The sequence below is a fragment of the Grampus griseus genome, assembly GCF_964374135.1.
Source record: "Grampus griseus genome assembly, chromosome: 14".
NCBI classification, from domain to species: Eukaryota; Metazoa; Chordata; class Mammalia; order Artiodactyla; family Delphinidae; genus Grampus; species Grampus griseus.
This window is the reverse complement of record NC_139008.1, coordinates 51,944,279-51,965,229: the sequence shown is the minus strand read 5'-3', so window position 1 is coordinate 51,965,229 and position 20,951 is coordinate 51,944,279. Positions and strand designations below refer to the sequence as shown.

The 20,951-nt window shown below is 40.0% G+C and overlaps 1 protein-coding gene across 1 annotated transcript in view; it reads left to right on the top strand.

Annotated features, from left to right (window-relative positions):
• Positions 1 to 20,951, top strand: part of PLCB4 (phospholipase C beta 4) — a 420,519-nt gene that overhangs the window by 287,130 nt on the left and 112,438 nt on the right. The window contains exons 4-6 of the mRNA XM_082670036.1: positions 4,968 to 5,048; positions 5,855 to 5,914; positions 6,912 to 7,055. Coding sequence (XP_082526162.1) covers positions 4,968 to 5,048; positions 5,855 to 5,914; positions 6,912 to 7,055 — 285 coding nt within the window. The remainder of the gene's footprint in view (positions 1 to 4,967; positions 5,049 to 5,854; positions 5,915 to 6,911; positions 7,056 to 20,951) is intronic.

The following is a 20,951-nucleotide window of genomic DNA, read 5'->3' as shown; positions in this document are numbered from 1 at the left end:
TGCAAAGGATCTCTTTGCAGGGGCCACACCCAACCTCTAAGATGAGCTTGTATGACTTAGAAAAAGGTGCTGCTTGCTCTAAGCAGACAGCCTCAGGGTGGTGCCCTGGTATTTGTATGTCTGTCCGTGGCAGCCCTCCAGGGACTGACCCTGATGGGCTCTGGGCCTGGTGCAGCCCCCTCAACTTGAGTAGCTTCTTGTTTATGTTTTATATATTGGCCTACTGTGATATATTTCATTTGAAAAAAAATTCTTTTCTTATTTTTTAAGACCATGAATTTAGTTTCGGTGTGTCTTTGATGTGCTAGGTGCTTGGAACACAAACGTGAGCAAGAAAGTTTCAAGGACTCTGCCCTCACAGAGGTTATATTCTGATGTGGGAACCAGGCAATAAATCAATAAATAGTGAAATAATTGCAGACTGTGTTTTGTTGCAAGCAAGGAAATAATCAGGATACTGTAATAGAAAATAAAAATAGAAAATAAAGTATTAGGGAGGTAAGGGAAAACCTCTCTGAAGAGGGGATAATTAAGACAAGACCTGTAGGATGAAGAGGAGCTAAGGACAGTAGGAAGAGTCTTCTGGGCAGGTGGAACAGGAAGTGCAAAGACCCTGAGGCTAGAAGAATTTAAGAAGTTCAAGGAAAAGAGTCCTGATGGTTGTAATGAACAAGAGGGAACACAAAGGCAGAAAGTGGTGTGAGATCAGGTCTCTAGGACCCAGATTAATGCAGGACCTTTTAGGCCATGCTAGGAGTTGGAATTTTATCCGAAATATGATGGAGAACTATTAAAAGTCAGTGACTTTAGTGAACTGATTAAAAGTTTGGAGAATCAATATGGCTGCTGTGGAAAGAAAGAGTAGAAGTGGGAAGATCAGTCCATGGGAGATGCTAGGAGTTGGGATTTTATCCTAAATATGCTAGGCATTGGGATTTTATCCTAAATATGATGGGGATCTACTAAATGATTTTAATGAACTTATTAAAACTTTGGAGAATCAACATGGCTGCTGTGGAAAGAAAGAGTAGAAGTGGGAAGATCAGTCCATGGGAGAGATGGTGATGCTTTGGACCAAGGTGGTGGTAGTAGAGATGGAGCAAAATGGATATATATGAAAAATGCTATGAAAATGAAATCAAGAATAGAAAGTCAAGGATGACTCTTAGGGGAATTCCCTGGCGGTCCAGTGGTTAGGACTCTGTGCTCTCACTGCCAAGGACCAAGGCTCAATCCCTGGTCAGGGAACTAAGAAAAAAGGATGACTCTCAGTTTCAGTAGATGGATAGATAGTAGTGACATTTATTGAGCCCAGAATGTCTTGTGATGGAGAGACTTAGAGAGATAAGGGTGAGGAGTAAAGAATTCAGCTATGGATATGTTAGTTTTGAGACATCTGTGTGGAGATGTCAAGTAGAGAGTTAGATGTCTGAATTGGGAACTCAGAGAAGACTGGGCTCCTGTTATAAATTTGGGAGTCATCAAGAAATAGATGGTATTAAAGCCCTGGGGTTAAAGGAGGTCTAGGAACGTAGTGGAAATGAGAATTCCCAGAGCCAATTCCTGTGGAACATGTAGAAGTTGGGTGTAGAAGGAAAAGAACTTAAAGGAACAGAACACAAGCAGAATATCAACATTCCAGAGCTTCCAAAAGGAGGGAATAGTCAGCCACTCAGAGATCAAATCAAAGGAGAAAAGGAATGCGCGCACTGCATTTGGCAGCATGAACGTAAGTCATGGTGGACCTGGCAGAGAAATGTTAGCAAGTGATAGAAACAGAGGGCAGATGGAATTGGTCAGAGATGGTAGGGAAGGGAGATAGTAGAGACAATGGCTAGAGAAAGACTCTTCAAGATATTATGCCCTGAAAGGGGATGAGAGACATGAGGGAGTAAATGAAGGAGGAAGTGTTGATGGCTAGAACATATTTGTTTGCTGATCAGAATGATCTAATAGAGAAAAAAATTGAGTATTGGGTGGTGATAAACAGAAGACTGAAATCCTTGTGTAGGTGAAAGAGGATGGAACCTGGAAGAAGATTGAATCTGGAGCAGAAATGGGGGTATTGACCTTTGATGGGAGAAAGTGTGCTTTATTAGGAGTAAAGATGGAGAAAGTTCTCATCTGAAGAGTTTCCTTTAATCAGTGAAGCCCAGTAATTGGCTGGGAGTAAAGGGGTATGAGAAGAAGCAATGAGATAGGCCTTTCAAAGAGTGGGGAACCTTTTAAGAAAGAATTACAAGGTTGAAAGTCATGTTGACTATCCTTTTGAAGCTGATAATCTTGAATTTAAACCAAAGCCAGACAGTCCAGTTTTGTGGTTTTCTTTCATCAAGTTCAGCAATAAAAAAATGGACAGGGTGGACTTAGTTTTTTGGCCAAGAAAACAGAAAATGAGACATAGAAGTTGAGGGTGCCTGTGAGGGAATGATTGTAATATTGGACCATGGAAATAAGCTAGACAAGGATGGAAGTAAAAGGAGGAGAAGTCTGGTGGTTAGTGAGAGATTGGCAGGGTTAATGAAGAGGAAGTTGCAAGAAGTCAAATTAATACAGAAGAGTGAGGACTGTAGAGCTAGGGGCTAAAAAACGTCAGATGGAAGGGTCCAAGAGTGGGATGTTTAGGAATCCAAATTTCCAGATGGCGATGGTGAGGTCTGAGGGTACTAAGTAATTGAGAGAGGAAGAAAGAAAAAACTCCTTGCAGTTAAGAAGGCCAAGGAACTGAAAGTTCCACATCAAAACAAGCTGGAAAATCATTCTTATTTATCATGTATATTTCCTGGATCATCTCAAATCCTTATTTGGAATTGGATAGGGTGCACATAAGTAAATAATAATGAGAGTAGCTGATTCATTGTGCATCTACTCTGTAAATACCACTTTAGGTCATACTTCTGAACACTGAAATTCTATATTACCGTTAGGATATTACTTGGGAAGTATTCTAAAATGTGTTCATTCTCATAGTTTAATTAATTGATTATTCTCATTTCTCAGTCAGTAATGATATAAGACATTTTCGTTCAAGTTCAATACCTTTTTGTATGACATACAACACCTTTCTTATCTAGCCTTATTTATGTGTCTAGTCTCATCCCCTACCATCCCCTTAAGATGTTCTAACCACACCAGCTCCTCAGAAGTCCCCACTGGCAGGTCAAGCCTACATGCCTGCCATGCTGCTTCACCTGGATAACTTCTGCTCATTCTCTAAGACCCATCTGAAATGTCAACTTCTGGGTCAAGCCTTTTCTAAAAAGTTGAACCATCTAAAAGTGTATTTTTGTGGGTCAAAGATATCACATATTGGCAATTTCATGTTGTTCATAATTTGCTACCAAAAATATAAAACTGAACTACACGTGAGGGATGGTAGCTACCACTTGCTGAACTGTAACTATGTGATTCACATTCATGGTAAAAATATAAAGGTACTTTAAATTTATCATCTCATTTCATTCCCTGAAAGGTAGGTGTAAATACTTCCTTTTGTTAGATAAGGATTCTAAGACTTAAAAAGGGTCTTTGCAAGAGAAGGTAAATAATAAGTGGCAGAACTGGGTTTTGATTCCAAAAGCAAAGGTCACATTATGCCCCTTCCTTCGTCTTACTCATCTCTGTGACTACAGTGCTAAGCACGAGCCTGGTACAGAGTTGAAATACCTATGATAATTCTTCACCTGTTTGAAAACTACCCAAACAAATTTAAAAGTTGGCTTTGTTCAGGGCCCCTGCTACTCTAAATTCTGACACGTTAAGGTGGCCAAGTCTCTTGACATTGGGTTTACCTTGATGAATGTTGCTGCTCCTTGGAATTTGGAAAGATATGTTTTGGTGGGTGAAGTTGAGAGTCTGGACTACAGTTAAAATCTTGAATCCAGTAATTGCTCTTTGTTTGAAGTCACACCCTGCTCCTGTTTGCCAGGCAGGTTCTCTATAGCAGTGTTGTAATTATCTAGGAGGACAAGTTCTTTAGATCACGAGAAGAACAAGTGGATTTGTTGACACGTGGGTGCCAAGTCTTGATGTAATGCAAACGGAGGGCAGAAGGTATCTGGATTCATTCCCTGAATGCCCTTTTGCTTCCATTGACATAGAACTTTCCTGGTGTTCTTAAGAAAAGTGTTGCTTTCTTGCTAAAATAAAGACCAGGAATCCTTTGGCAAATACAACTTAGCTGCTCTGGGTCCCCTGCATTCATCTTTATTTGAATTTTGATTCTGTAGTTTTCAACAGAGTTCCTGATGTCCACAGCAGTGGTTCTCAGACTTTAGTGAGCATTAGACTCACCTGGAGGGCTGTTTGGAACACAGATTTCTGGTTCCCACCCCAGAGATTCTGATTCAGTCTATCTGGCCTGGAGCCCTAGATTCTGCCAATTCAATCAGTCTCCCAGGTGAGATTGAAACTGCTGGTCCCAGGACTACACTTTGAGTAGCTTAAAATCTTGCTTAAGTTCTGGTTTATGGGACACCAAGTGAGGTTGAATATAAAAGCAAAAAGCTCAGGAATTATCTGAATGCTGAACTGTATAGACAAAAAAAAAAAAAAAATCAGTGACTTAAAAAATTATCTCCTGATTTCTGACATTTTGTTAGAGACCAGCAACAATTCCTCTTGTGTGGAGGGATACTAGTTGGCTGGAACTTGGGAGTCCTTCTTCTTTCCAGGAGCTCTTTTCCAAGATCTTAGAGCAAATTTCTCCTCTGTGACCTTCAGAACATTAGTGTGTTTTGTTCTTAAAACTACCCTAAAAGAAGATGCTGTATAAAATTGATCAGTCTTTCAATGCAAAAATGAATGCAAGAAATTTTCAAAATGAAAACATTACATAATATAATAAGAAATGTGGTCATTAGATTCAGGATGCATTTTTCTTTTGTTTAGAGACTAAAAGATATTTGCATTTTTATTAGATTCAAAATGGTGTGAGTCATGCAGATCAACACATTTCTTTTTCACAGGAATCCTTTGTGTTTGAACCCAACTGCCTCTTCAAAGTGGATGAATTTGGCTTCTTTCTGACCTGGAGAAGTGAAGGCAAGGTATGGCTCAGAAAGAGCAAGCTGTTCCTTCTTGCTCTCAGGGTGAAGGCATTTCATTTTTCAACAAGTGATGGAGTGCCTCTTGAGGGCATGGCCCCTATGCTTATTCATTCGTTCAAGACTTTTAAAAATGTGTGCTAGGAGTTAGGGATACATTGATGGTCAAGGATGTGATCCTCATAGATTCCAGCCTAGGATCAAAGTCGCACATCCAAAAAAAAGAAAAAAGTTACAAGTCATTGAGAATTGTGAAAGAGAAATTCAGGTTGTTACAAGAGCTTAAACAGGCAAGTCTGATTTAAGTCTTGGGAGTTAGAAAGGTTTCCCAGAAGAGAGATGTTCAAGCTGAAGTCTCAGGGGTGCATTTAAGGGCATTTTCATCTGGTTATACCCCAGGACTTAACACACGGCACAATGACACATTTCATGAACCTTTGGGTAAAATTTACAAAAAGTAGAATCAGAGTTATATAAAAGCTAGCATAGTCCCACTTACTATTTCATGTACACACATATATTTAATAATATACATACAGTATTAATGTTATTACATGTATAAAAGTAACATTTTATAAACATTTTATAAATAATTATTCAAAGTTGCATTCATACATATATTTGAAATGGAATGTTTGAGGCCTTGACTTTCTGACTGTTGGAAATTATTATTATTATTTGTTTTTAATTCCGCTTCTGCCTTACTCTAGTCAGCATTGTCTTCATCATCACAAACATTTGTCACCTTGTCTGTGCCATAGGTCTGGCAGAATTTAGGCTCACTGCTATGCTAAATTCTCTCTTTGCAGGAAGGACAAGTTCTAGAATGTTCTCTCATCAACAGTGTTCGACTGGGAGCCACACCAAAGGTACCTGTGATTGGTGTTTGCTGGTCTTCTAAACACAGAATGCTGTTTAACCCGTTACTGCCCCACAATCATCAGCTGGGAATGAAGGACAAACACAGTTTAGAAATCTCATCATTAGCTCACCTTGAAGGCTCAGTTTGCCTCTGAGAGAAAAAAGAAGGAAAGAGCGCGTAAATCAGCCTTCTTCACAGTGATTGGTTTGAATAAGAAGCTGTTTGCATAGTGGTGCTAGGAATTTAAAAGATGTTTTTTCCTAGAAAATTCTAGCACAGTATTTATCCCCTTTACCATAATAGCCCTGCAAGTTTTTAAATGTTCAAAACGAAATTATGTTCCTCACTTTGTTTTTTTATTCTTTAGTGACCCTCTTTTATGTTAGTTACAATCTCTGGGTAACCATGTTGGCATTTCCCCCGAGTTCTTGTGGAGGACAAAACCACTATTTTTTTTGCTAATTAGGGTAAACTTTCACAGTTTTCATTCCAGATGAGGATGCCAGGGCTCCTAGAGGTGCACACACTCACTCTTTGTGTCCAGACTATTTGAAAGACTTAATCTCATTTTTGAGTAACTTGTGGTTGCTGGTTGTGGCGATGCCCTGCATATTTGCCTGAATCCTCAGTGACTGTTCTCTGTGAGAGATCCCTTTGACCTTTGTGGACGCGAGCAGGTCCCAGTCAGAGCCTTTCTGTCCTGTTGCCATAGTCCGGGTCCTCCGATAACTACAACCAGAAATCGAAAGAAAGACCCTCCCTCCCAGTCTTCTAAACCAATAATTTTATAATACTTTTCTTACCAAATGAGTCTCAGTCATGTGTAGTGTTAAAGATTTTACCTCCAGGAGTTTTAGAATAATGCCAGATATCTGGGCATTTTTAGATAGAAAAAAAAAATTGCCCTAATATATGTTTTTTACATCAAACATAGTTTCTTTTTACCATCTTTCTGCCATGCTCTGTGATCTAATGTATTTTTTCCTCTTTGTCTACCTCAATAGGATCCCAAAATTTTGGCTGCTCTTGAAGCTATTGGAAAATCAGAAAATGACCTGGAAGGGCGGGTAGTTTGTGTCTGCAGTGGTACAGATCTGGTGAACATCAGTTTCACATACATGGTGGCTGAAAATTCAGAAGCAACTAAGGTATCCTCTGTGAAACAGCCTCCTTCCCTCCCCCCCTAATATGTGGTGCACATAATTTTGCATGTATAATTGTAATAGATATTTTAAATTGTAAAATAATTTAATTTAAATTTTAAAAAATGATTCCATTGCCTTGCTGGAACGTTGGTCTAGAAAATTCAGCAAGCACAATACCCTTTTAGCACGTCCCTCACGTATGCCAAGAGCCCGAACACCTACTGTGTTATGTTGTAGGAGCTTCTCACACTGGAATGTACACAGGAATCACCTGGGATTTTGTAAAAATGCAGATTCGGATTCAGTAGGTCTGAGGTGAGGACAAATCCTCCCTTTCTAACAAGCTCCCAGTTGATGCTGATGTTGCTGGTCTGAGAACCACACTTTGAGTAGCAGCACTGCCCAGTAGAAAAATAATGCAAGCCACAGATGTAGTTTAAATCTTTCTAGTAGCCACAGGTTGAATTAATTTCAGTATTTTAGATTCCACATATAAGCGATATCATATGATATTTGTCTTTCTCTGTCTGGTTTACTTCACTTTGTATGATAATCTCTAGGTTCATCCATGTTGCTGCAAATGGCATGATTTCATTCTTTTTATGGCTGAGTAGTATTCCATTGTATATATCTACCACATCTTCTTTATCTGTCGATGGACATTTAGATTGTTTCCATGTCTTGGCTATTGTAAACAGCGCTGCTATGAGCATAGGGGTGCATGTATCTTTTCGAATTCCAATATATCATATTTTAACCCAATAGGTCATTTTAACATGAAATCAATATAAAATCAGTTAACATATTTTACGTGCTTCTGTTTATACAAAGCCTTTAAAATCTGATGTGTATTTTTAATTCAGATGGGCCACATTTCAGTGGCTGCATATGGCTAATGGCTACCCTGTTGGACAGTGCAGGTCTACGTGATTAAGATATCTACCCCCCGCCATAAGCTATTAAAGTATTGGGTTATAATCCATCATAATACTGTAACCAGCCTACTATTGCCCTGGCAAGTGAGTCTCAAAGAGATTTTGGCCAAAGTAGAAAGCTTCAAATTTAACTCACTTTCCTGCAAGTCATTTGTCTTCAGGGTGGTTTTACCTGTGGATGGAGCGCCCATTATCTTTGCATAATATGTGTGAAGAGGCCTGGGCCTTTGCTCTACCATTGCAGAAATGTGGCTTTAGGGGAGTGGGAAGGGGAACATTTTATTTTCCCATTGATCCTGCAGGTAGAAGCTTACTGCAGGGTCGAATGAGAAAGGCCATCATTAGAAATATTGAAATTTAGAGCCTGAAGGGAATATATAGGTAAGATTATTTGATGAAATGGAAATGAGAAGATTTAACCCTGGGCCCAGAGCTAATGGGTGCAGAATTGAGTTCTGCAGATTCCAAGACCATCTTTCTTTCACCCTCACTCACAAAGTGTGGTCCACATTCCAGCTGCATAGGCCTCACCTGCGAGCTCCTTACACATCAGAGTCTTGGGTCCACCCAGACCTACTGATTCAGAATCTTCATTTCTAATGAGGCCCCCCAGTGACTCATATGTGCATTAAAGTTTGAGAAGCTCCCAGCTGTGGCTTTGGGTCCAGGAATGGATGTTCCATGGGAAATGAGAGCCGTTGCTTCTGTCCTTGGGGTGGTTTGGTTGGTTTCATGCTGTTTTCCCAGATCACCTCGCTTTGGGGAAACAGATTTTGCCTTCAAGTTCTTTCATTATTGTGCTCAGATCAACACCTTGTTTGAATGGTTTCTTGAACCCTGCTGATCTAAACAAGCATCGTTTCTTAGAGTTCACGCTTACGTTATTTGCTACAGAGGTCTTTCTGGTTGCTATTTGCAATAACAACATTCAATCCCAGAAGTCCATGCTGACCACCCAGGAAGAAAAAGACTTGTTAATCAGACAGAGATATTTAGCTGCCTGAAGTTTTGCAAAAACACAGTTCTCTAGAGCGGTATGCCCTGGGTTTTGTCAGTGCGTCATATTACAAGAAACAGTATGACTCCTGTGAGCTTAAGAACATGGGCTTGGGACCAGGTTGCCTGGGCTTAAATCCTTGCTCTTTCTCTTCCCAGCTGTGTGACTGAGACATGCAACTGGCCCCTCTGAGCGTCACCTTCTGCATCCATAAAATAAGAACAATACCAAAATGCCTGCTCTTAGGATTGTTGTATAGATTACGAGTTGTTACATGGAAAGTGCTTAGTGCACGGCCTTTCTCATCCAAAGCCCTCAAAGTGTGTCTGCTATTCTGATCACAGGGTCCTAGAATTTTAGAGCTGGAGATGGAACTTAAGCAGAGCTTCCCACCACCTCATTTGTCAGATGTGGCAAATGAAGCCAAGCAGTTACACAACAGGCTAGGCCAGAGTCCAGCCTAAAGCTCAGGCCTTCTGATTTCCCGAGTGATGCTGTCCACCCCACCCCATCCCTGAGCAAGTACAGTCCTGGGAAGGTGGCTCAGATCAGTAAGCCCATAATGTTCTTACTTTTCATGGTTTGATTGTTGTCAGTCTTGGTTCCTTTTGTTTAAAAGTCATGATGTGAAACCTATACTCATGAGTACGTGGTATATATGTGTATGTTCCAGGCGGAAATTTATACTTAAAGATAAGATTTGGGGTGTTTTTGCAGTAGCATTTCTACTGAATTTAAGATTAGCTAGCCAAACAAGTAGGGCTATAAAATAATTCTGTACTGGATTTTTAATTTAAACTCAATACTGTTTGACCCTGCTCTTATTAAATAAACTAAATGTTTCAGCTTCTGGGAACTATTAGTTACAATTTTATAATTCATTAATAATGTAATATGTAAATATTAATCTCACTGTCCAAACTAGACAGCCCATGCTTATTAGAGCATGTCCTTTTGGTTAATTGATACTTGGAAGATGTTGAACAGATTTTTCACTTATGTATACACGTGTGTGGATAATCTTGCCTACTTCCTGATTTCAAAACTTAACTGTCTACATCCAGATCGTGATACTTACCACCTCCAGCATTGACATTTTCCCCATCACCACTGCCTTATTCCTATGCCTCTATATATGTTACTATCCCTAACAGAACACACAAGCCATCAAAGTGAGAGGATTTATACAAAATACAGATGTAATTACCACAGATCAAAATGATGGCAGAATTCATACATTAGATCAGATCAAATGAGAAATGTAAAGATTTCCCAGTGTGCCTGAAATGGTGTTTGGGACTCAGCCTGTGGTATCACTTTCACCTGAGTACAGCTTAGGAGCCTAGAATAGAATTATGGGACCATGGAATATGCTATCTGTTCTCTTAGCTAGCTGTATTCTGGTCACTTTATCACAGAAGTCAGTTAACGCAAGTCATTTTTTAAAAAATATTTTTATTGGAGTATAGTTGCTTTACAATGTTGTTAGTCTCTACTGTACAGCAAAGTGAATCAGCTATACATATATCCCCTCTTTTTTGGATTTCATTCCCATTTAGGTCACCACAGAGCCTTGAGCAGAGTTCCCTGTGCTATACAGTAGGCTCTCATTAGTTATGTATTTTATACTTAGTACCAATGGTGTATGTATGTCAATCCCAATCTCCCAGTTCATCCCACCCCCACTTCCCCCTTGGTATCCATACGTTTGTTCTCTACATCTGTGTCTCTATTTCAAGCAAGTCATCATTTTTAAAAATAACGCTTACAGACCTTAAACGCTTTATTTTAACTTGAAGCATATAAATGTGGTTCAATTGTTGACCCGTCTTTTAATGTTAGGGCCGAGGTCTTTGTATTCAGTATGGGTCTGTAGGTGGGGGTTGATGTAGTTTTTCTTTTTAATTGAAGTACGTATAGTTGATTTACAATGTTGTGTTAATTACTGCTGTACAGCAAAGTGATTCAGTTATACATATATATACATTCTTCTTTTAATATTCTTTTCCATTATGGTTTATCATAGGATATTGAATATAGTTCTCTGTGCGATACAGTAGGACCTTGTTGTTTATCCATTCTATACATAAAAGTGTCCATCTACTAACCCCAAACTCCCACACCACCCCTCCCCCAACCCCTTCCCCCTTGGCAACCACCATTCTGTTCTCTATGTCCGTGATTCTGTTTCTGTTTCTTAGATAGGTTCATTTGTGTCATATTTTAGATTCCACATATAAGTGATATCATATGGTATTTGTCTTTTTCTTTCTGACTTACTTCACTTAGTATAATAATCTCTAGTTCCATCCATGTTGCTGCAAATGGCATTATTCCGTTCTTTTTTATGGCTGAGTAGTATTCTGTTGTAGATATGTACCACAGAGGTTGATGTATTTTTTGCCTATACTTCAATGCCCATAATGCATTGCCTGAAATAATCCAGTTTGGTTTCTTTAAAGTACAAGTGAGACTTTAAAGGCACTCATGGAGCAAATCAAAATACAGAATCCTACAACTGCATGACTTCTTTCCCTAATCCTTTAGTTGTCTTATTTACATCGAGCTTGAGAAAAAAATTTTAGCAACTTGCCTTTAAAGAAATCTTCCCAAATATTCACCGAAAGAAACAACAACCCTCTTTCTTTCCACAAGCATATTTCACTGGTTCATGTTAATTTTTATTACATACATAGACAGGTATGGAAACAAATGTAAGTAACTCATGGTAAGCATGCAAGGCGAGAGCAAAAAGGTACAACATGTTGGAAAACAGCTTATTAACTAAGGGTTTGGCATTCCCTGGGTGGTCAGAGTGTTTTGCTTGTTTTATGCCATCTGATAAGTCTTGGTCTGACCAGTGAAATAGAAATTTTAAGAGGGTTTCTAGTACAGAACTTGCTTAAGAGTATTTATTTGAGATTCTTGAGTCTGTTCTTAATTCCCAGGCTTTTATGATACTTAACAGTCCAATGATTCTGAAAAATTCACTTAATTAAACATTTAATCCAAGCAGATGGGCCAACCTTCAATTCATGTCCTCTCCATGGAGGACCAACTTTTACACATGGAATCTTTCCTGACTCTGAGAAAGCCATCTTACTTTGTTTGTTCATCCACTTCCTAAAAGGGTTCTCTGGTATTTTTTCTTCTTATTTCAAGGAGGCGTTTTAAGAATCAATAAACTTTGACATGAAATCGGACTTTCTTAGAGTTAAGCTTTCAAATAAATACAAAATGTTTTCACAGCACACAGGACAGTAAAATGATTGTGCTTTTTCTTTTTTCAATATAAGATGTCACCAGTATAAAAGACATCTTTGTAGCTCAGCTTGTCTTTTCTTCAATCACCCCCTCTGCTTAAGGAGTAAATAAGCTTGTCTTGCCACTCTGCCTCTTTACAAGATTTGAGCTCAATTCTATAGAACTTTCTCCCCTGCAAAATAAATGTCTAACAGTATCTAAACCTTTCACCCACATCCTTCCAGTTGCTGAGTCCGCAAACACCCTCCTCCAGTGTCCTGATCGGTCCATTAACAAACACTCTTGTATCTAGGATCTAGCTGCTTCTACCACCAGCATCACTACAGCATTCTCCAGGCCAATACCATTTCCCCCACGAATTGGCATCTGTACCTTGGCCTTGCCCCTTGCAGTCTGTAGCTGAAGGGATGTTTCTGAAATGTAATTCAGGTCACATCACTTTGCTGCTCAGAACCCTGCAAGGCTCACAGGGCCCAACAAGAATCCCTTCTCACTTCCCTTCCTCATGTTGCCTTCATCTCCCTCTTCCCTCCTTTATATTTCCTTCCAGCCTCAGGGACTTTGCATGTGCTGTTCCTTTTGCCTGGAACATACTCTTTCCCCAGTTACATGCAGTGCATTCTCCCTCACATTTCTCAAATCTCTCCTGGAACATCACCTTAGCTTCCTGCATCATCTCCCCTCAGCACATCCTAACTCCTTATCTTGCTGTATTTATCTTCATTGCACTTCCACTATTTTCATGCCATACATTCATTTACTGCCATACATTCATTTACCTCCGTGCCCATGAAGGCAACATTCTGCTCACTGCTGCATCCCCGACATCTAGAACATTCGCTGCCCAACATTTAGTAGATGCTCAATACATACTTGTTTTATTGAGGTCTTTATGTTGACTGAATCCATAAATTCTAACCTAGGCGATGAATAGGTATAACCCTCAAGTTTTTTACAGTTTAGCTCAAAGAAAAGCTAAGAGAATTATCTTTGGATGAGAAGCCCAAGAAAATGTGATTCAGTGATAGTCCAAAAGGTCTGGGATTCCATGGCGTTATTTTTAGAGTCACTTTTCAGGATGTAATGGGACTGTTGCTAAGAATCCATGACAAGCCTGGAGGTTGTAACCCCGGTGTCTTGGCGTCTTTCCAATTTAGATCATTATTTTCCGCTTCCCTAAATCTTTCCTGTCATTCCAGTTAGAAAATTCAGCTTTCATTTCCTCTCCTTAAAAACCTTCTGTTAAAAGAAATTGCTAACAAATTGCTGGCACTTTTCCCTCAAGCCCAGTGTGCCTTTGGGTAATAGGTGCATCTGTTTGGTCACATAACTTAAAACATCTATGAAAAAACAGCTGCATGAAGGAGATATTTCCCAATTTTTTCTAAACTGTGTGTAATACAGCTTTTTCTCTGAATCCTACTCATCTCTCTGCCCACCGTTTTACCCTAAACCCTACAAATAATACCAAATATTGTAACAAACTTCTTTAGTTAGAAAAGCAACTCAGTTCCTCTGATGTACTTTTTTCTCTCTTGGGATACAACTAGTTGGGGAGGATTTTGTCCCTGGTGTGTTGAAGGCAGTTCAGATGTCTTTCATTAAGCTACAGCTGGCGCTACACAGCAAACTGCAAGCACAGTCGCTGTACATCAGATTGAAAGGCAACCATCATTGAAAATCTCCCCAAATAAGTCTGTTATTTTATACCAAGTTGAATTTTACTTTGATTACAAAAATAAGCTGTTACTGTGAAGTTCAAAATGCAAAGATTTGGATTTAAGTTCAGACAATTTCCAGACTGCTCATTATACTTTCTTCAGGTTGTAAATATTTGGCAAACTCCATAAATTATGCTTTGTAACCAAGTAAACAAATAAGCTCATGACCGGGTACTATAGAAATTAAATTACAAAAATGTTATGTGTTATTCTTGTAGACAAAAAAGATAAGGTCAGGTAGTTTATTACAGGGGAGAAAATCTTATTTAAGTCAATTGGGTTGAATGTCACAATCGCTCTGCTGAACTTGAATTATGTTGAGTAGAAGAATTTATGCAAAGGTTCTTGGAGAAGGGATTTATTCTTCGCTTTGCTGGAGAAAAAAAGTATCAAGTTCATGTTTAGTCAGTCCCTCCTACTGGCTTTGCTAACGCCCTGCAGAGCCCCGCTCCCCTCAATTAGTTCCTCTACCCCTAGTCAGGCACAGACCTACTCAGGGGATCAAACCATAAGCCTCACCTGGGACCTTCTTAAAAATGCAAATTCTTGGGCCTTATGCCAGCCTAATGAACCTGAAATTCTCAGGATGGAGCCCAGTTATCTGTTTTTGTTTCTGTTTCTGTTAATTGAAGTATAGTTGATTTACAATGTTATATTGGTTTCAGAGATACAACATAGTGATTCAGTATTTTGATGGTAATAGTTTAACTAGCCTCCCAGGTGATTCTGATGCTGGTTGAAGTTTGAGTCCCGTTGGTTTAGCATACAAATGGACTTGGTCCAAAAATCATAATGATTTTGAACCCAAACAAGTTTTTATCAAATTGATTGACTGCAGCATGCAGGTAAATCTGTAGACCTATCGATCACTGGTTAGAATTCACTGCGAACACAGAAAGCACGATTAAAATGAATTCGTTTCTATGACTCTAGAAAAAAAGCTATTTCTTAAAATGCAGTTTTAAAAATGTCACTAGCTTTAAATTGCTTCTCCATTTACCACATAGCTCCAGTTTTTACTGCTAGCAAAAAATGTTATTGTGAACATAATGTATGTGTAACATGGGACTACACGTGTTTGTATGTTTTCTAATCTTTGGGGTATAATTGAAAGATGGGACACATAAGGTGGTGGGTTGGACACCTTGCCTGAGATGAGACTCTTGCCTCTAGAAAAAAAGCTATTTCTTAAAATGCAGTTTTAATTGTATTATATATGCCTGTGATTCTTAAAGTGTGGTCCCCAGACCAGCAGCTCCAGCAGTACCTGGGAACTTAATCTGAGATGCAGATTCTCAGGCCCTGCCCCAGGCCTGTGGAATCAGTACCCCATGTTTTAAATAGCCCTCCAGATAAAGGCTCAAGGTGAGAACTACTGCCCTGCAGAGAAGCTCCATAAGGAGCGATTATATCCTGCTTCTCTTGCATAAGTCTTGAAGAACTTAAATTAATCGCTCTGCTGCCCAGACTCACCTGAGCCGATGCCTGCTGAATGCTAAAGGAGCTAAATTGTAAATCTGAACTTTCTATCCAGAATATACTAATTGATTTAAGTTCTTCACCACACTGCCTCATGGTGTTTTGAGGCTCAAGTCTGGGATGCGTGTGTGTGTGTGTGTGTGTGTGTGTGTGTGTGTGTGTGTGTGTGTGTATGTTTCATGTTTCCAAGAATGAAAGTTGGCACGTTCTTGTTTTGTTTCTTTTTTAAACCTTCCAGAATGCATGGGAAACGAATCAGTGAGGGGCAGTAAAAAGCCATCTTGGGCTTCCCTGGTGGCGCAGTGGTTGAGAGTCCGCCTGCCGAAGCAGGGGACACGGGTTCGCGCCCCGGTCTGGGAAGATCCCACATGCCGCGGAGCGGCTGGGCCCGTGAGCCATGGCCGCTGAGCCTGCGTGTCCGGAGCCTGTGCTGCGCAACGGGAGAGGCCACAACAGTGAGAGGCCCGTGTACCGCAAAACAAAAACAAAAACAAAAAAAACCCATATTAAGGACAGAGCTGTGAATCAGAGCAGAGCAGATGCATGGGTGCATATTTGTGAGCTTTAAATGTCCCCATCTCACCTAGGTGTTTTCTTCTTGCCAAATAAAGGTAATAGTGTTCATTTGTTTAATTGCTGGGTTGAACGTGGAGGCCATCAAACTCTGGTTCGTCAGTGAATCTGTGGAATGGGTGACACTTGTCTCCTGGGGCCTCCCACGACCACCTGTCATCTCTCTTGCTCTCTCTTCCTTCCACCCTCAGTTCTCATGCTGCTCTTGCCAGACCATTTGTCCCAGGATCCAGTACTTCAGTGTCTGACCCATGGTGGTACTCTCGGCACTCTGGAATTATTTCTTTATCTCTGTATTCCAAAAACTGTAGTTCCCTTGGACCAGAAGTTGTGGACTCAGAGATGCCTGCAGGAGCCAGGGAGATGATGTGAATAATAAAAGGTGCCAGGAGACAGATATGGATGGTGTGGAATTTAGTGAAGTGGGGTGTGCATGTACCATCTGGGGACACTTCCTGCCAGTTTTCCAACCATCAGAGCATGGCCCCATGGGAGGAGCAAAGTGAGAAAGAAGCAATGAGTGAGGCGTGGTGACCTTGTCCACAGCCACACTGAGCAGGCTGCAAAGTCGTCTTCAACATTTACGTGGCCCATGCATTTTTATACAGTTCTCCAGTGTTTTCTGAATGCAAAAGGAGTGTTGCTCGTGGTAAGGCACGCACTCCCACCACATTCTGGTCGAAAGCACGGAAGAGCGAAAAGAAAGGAAGCCCCGTGTCCCCCTTTTCCCCTTCCTAAAACCCCCACCCCCTCTCTAATGTGTCTTTTTAATGCACACACAGTTTTCTTTTATACTAAGTTGGGCTCATGCTGTTTATAGAGTTTAATAAATGTTTTCTTGGGCTTCAGTGCAAGTCCCCATGACCTTTGAGGTGGGCATTTTTAGTTGTTACCCACTCTTGCTTCTTTAGAAACCTCCCAGCTTCTTAGGTACTTCTTTCAGCATGCTGTGATCTTCACAGGGGACATGTTTTCACTGCTGAGGGTTTCATGAACTTGAAGGTTTCCTAAGCAGAGACTCCATGCTGGGCCCAGTCCACAGCTGCTCGGCTTGCCCTAATTGCAAGTGTTATCAAATGACTCCATCAAGGGAATGCAGAATGAATTACTCTAATTGCACCAGAAGTTTGGATTTCACCTTTTGGCCCCTGGGACAGAAAAATGTCACTAGCTTTAAATTGCTTCTCCATTTACCACATAGCTCCAGTTTTTACTGCTAGCAAAAAATGTCATTGTGAACATAATGTATGTGTAACATGGGACTACACGTGTTTGTATGTTTTCTAATCTTTGGGGTATAATTGAAAGATGGGACACATGAGGCGGTGGGTCGGATGCCTTGCCTGAGATGAGACTCTTGCCTCTGAGCACTGTGATCTGGAAAAAATAATTTAATAATCGTAATCATAATAGTGCAGCCCACGGGCCAGATCCAGCCCTCGGCCTGATTTTGTGTGGCCAGTGAGCTAAGAACAGCTCTTAACTTTTTAAAGGATTATTAAGACAAAACAAAACATAAAAACTGTGCAACAGAGAACCATATGTGGCCCTCAGATCTTAAAGTATTTATTGCCTGGCCCTTTACAGAAAAAGTTTGCTGGCCCCTAGTAATTATAATAAGAGCAGCAGCAGTGATATTTTTATTTTATATTGAATGCCAGACACTGTTCAGAGTGCTTGGCCTGCATTATCTCATTTAATTCTCACAACAATCCTGTGAGGTGGATTATTCTCATTTACAGAGAAAGAAATAGGTCCAGAGGGGTTGAGAAACTTGCCCAAGGTCACACAGCCAGTAGGTGGCCAGCTGGTGTCTTGAACCCAGGCATTGGGTTCACTCCAGATCCTGTATTCTATCACACCCTCTGCTGCAGCTCACAAGTTGAGGAATAGCCTCTTCCACCTGTAACATTGTATGATTTTACTGTACTTCTCAGGTAAATGTTTAATGTCATTATTTCTGGAAGGTATAGTCATAGAGCAGCACTTCCCAAATTGGTGGCCCACAAAATGGATTCCTCAAAGAAGTCCACATATAAAGGGTGTTCTCTGGTCAAATGAGCATGAGAAAGCCTTGTTTAGATGGGTTTCTTTACTATAGCACTCTCAGAAGCAGAATTATTCTCTTACCAGTCTCAGCAAGGAGGGGGGATATTCAGCTATTTCCCAAGCGTACATACATTCATTCATTCATTCATTTATGCCTATTGAAGGGACACAAAATCTTTCAGAACTACTGCTTTACAGAAAAAAAGTCAGCAATGATGTCATAGAGGCATTGTTCAGCCCAATATTTTTCCAGATGTATCAAAACAATGTAATCTAGACATTCATTTATTCATCTTTGCCATTAACATTCTTTTTATTGTCCTTGTTTTACTGCTGCCATGTTTCTTCCTTCCCTCCCCCTTTTTGGGAGGCTAGAACAGGGGAAGGGTGGAATCTTTTCCATAAATGATAGGAAATTAGACAGTGAAACTCAAACCCATTGATTTAGATTCTTTTTAGTACCTCTTATCTTAAAAGTCATGTTTACTTTGTAGGATTAGCTATAGATTTGATTTGCCTGAGCTGATAGGTGATGCTGCCTAGAAAAGGGCAGCCAGAGGTTCCTTGATTGTTGATGCTTATCCCAGACCCTCAGCAGGCGGCTTTGTCTGCATGTTGAGTTCTGCTCATTTTGGCATGGCTTAATTTACCAGCGTTGTCAACTGACACATGTCAGGAGGAAAGTGACCTCGGGGATCTTAAGTACAGGCATTAGCCAAAGAAACGACTTCATGAACACCTTTTAATTCACCAGCTGTTCACTCATCCCTTACCATCAGGATTTTGCAAATTTGACAGTTGAGACCAAAAATGCACTCTTACAAAACTGGTAGTTTCTGACCAGCATAAAATGATGCTCTTGGTTTTCTTAAAATCTTAAAATTCTTCAATTATTTTAGAGTTCTCTATATGGATGTCAAATAAGTGTTACATAAAGTAAACCAAATATCTCATTTTCTTTTTGAATGATTTCTGGGGTTTGTAGGAATGGAGCTGCTCTGTGAACTTTGAGGCATTAAAGAACATCACTTATTGCTTACTGTATATTGTTTATGTAGAGTGAACACAAGTGAACACAAGGCATAAATGTATTCTGAATGTATATATGTATGTATGATTTCTTAGGCTGGGTCTATGAAGTAAACTGATAACAGACAAATTAACAGGAGAAAAGGCATACAAATTAATTAAGTTTTCATTTTATGTGAACGGGGGCATCACAGAAAGAAGTGAATACCCAAAGGAGCAGTGAGATTTTCGAGTTTATATAGCACGTTAATAGCGGAAGGAGAGGGGGCAAAGGGTAGATGTTTTTTAAGGAAGGTAAATGGGCCCTTAGGAGAATAGACAGGAGGAATGATTGTCTTGTGACAATTTCTATTTGGATGTGGTGCCACCTTTTCATTTTCCAGAAGAGGAGATTAGTGTTGCTTCTGAGGAGAGGATTTATGACAACTGAGTTCTGTTGGGAGGCTCTGCTTTTAGGCAGATAAGGAATTTCAGGAATTCAGATGCCTTCAGCTCAAAATAATTCTTACGCCAAAGTGGCATATTTTGGGGTGTCATATCCTGATTCTCTTCAACAGTATATTTATTGGAGTAAGTATTTGGAATTAGATGTGGTTGTTTGGGACAAGGTTCTATAGGTCCAAAAGAACATTGTTACAAGGTATCAGGTTGTCACAGGTAGAGTGAGCCTTAGGCGAAGCAAAAAATTGTCTCTTAGAAATGATAGTGAACAGAAACCCATTTGGAATGGGAATTTGACACTTCAGCTTCTGGGTAATGACCAAGAATAGCACAGTGTCCCCTCCTTGCTGTGACTATTTAGAGATTTTTTTTTTGACCTAGTGTTGTCAAGATAACCAGCCAGGCTGACAGACTGTTTTGACTATCTGTGAGTGACTAAACTAATTTTGACTAGGGAAGTTATAAATATTATCCAGGCCCATCCAAATCGATCTTTCAAACACAGCCACCCATACTCATATATGGCAGCTCATTTCCTGCGCAAACACTGGTTCGCTGTGCTGTGAAGGTGTGTTGAGAATCAGGCGGCACCTAATGCTTAATGCATTCCGTTTTTCAGTGACTTAGTATTCTTTGTGAGCAGAGAACAGCACATGAAAAATGTATTCTCTGGAGGACACTCAGACTACATCAAGGAAAGAAGGCCCCCATCACTCCTTTTTTCTCCCCTAATTCTCTTTTAGATTTGAAAATTTCATGAGAACTATTATTAACTTCCTAAGGGCTTTGAGATCACTATTGGGTTGTCTGTCTACTGAATTTTTTTTTTTTTTTTTTACAAAACCCACATTGCTGTTTGGCTACCTACTTCAATAGTTTGCTACTGTGTGATTATCATAGGCTCATTAATTTAACCTTCCATCCTGGGTTTATCAACTGACTTTGTCTAGGACTGCAAGCATAGCTCCTTCATTATCCATGCAATTCTGTTCTGTCTCTGTTACCTTGCCCTCTTTCCCTGAGTCAGCGGTTAAGGTGACTTTCAGGTTTCTTTGCCTGATTTGTTCTCATTGTCACCACTGTCATTGCCTCCCTGTTGGCCTTCTGTCCCATGACCATGAGGGAGTTTTCAACGTTGACATTGATCTCTTGCTAGGCTGACACTTAGTACATTTTACCTGTACTTCTTTCTCTCCTTATTAGGGCCAGGAGAAAGTAGCTGACATGAAAGAGAAAATTTGTTTTCTTTTTAACATGATATAGAAGTCAGTCTGTGATATATATAAACAAACATCAGTAGATCTGCTACTTAATTTTAGAATGGCTTTAGCATCCCCTATGAACACAGTCAAAGGGTAAAATGTTAAATTTTGTCAAGTCCTGCCTAAATCGCCAGCCTCTTCACTCTCCT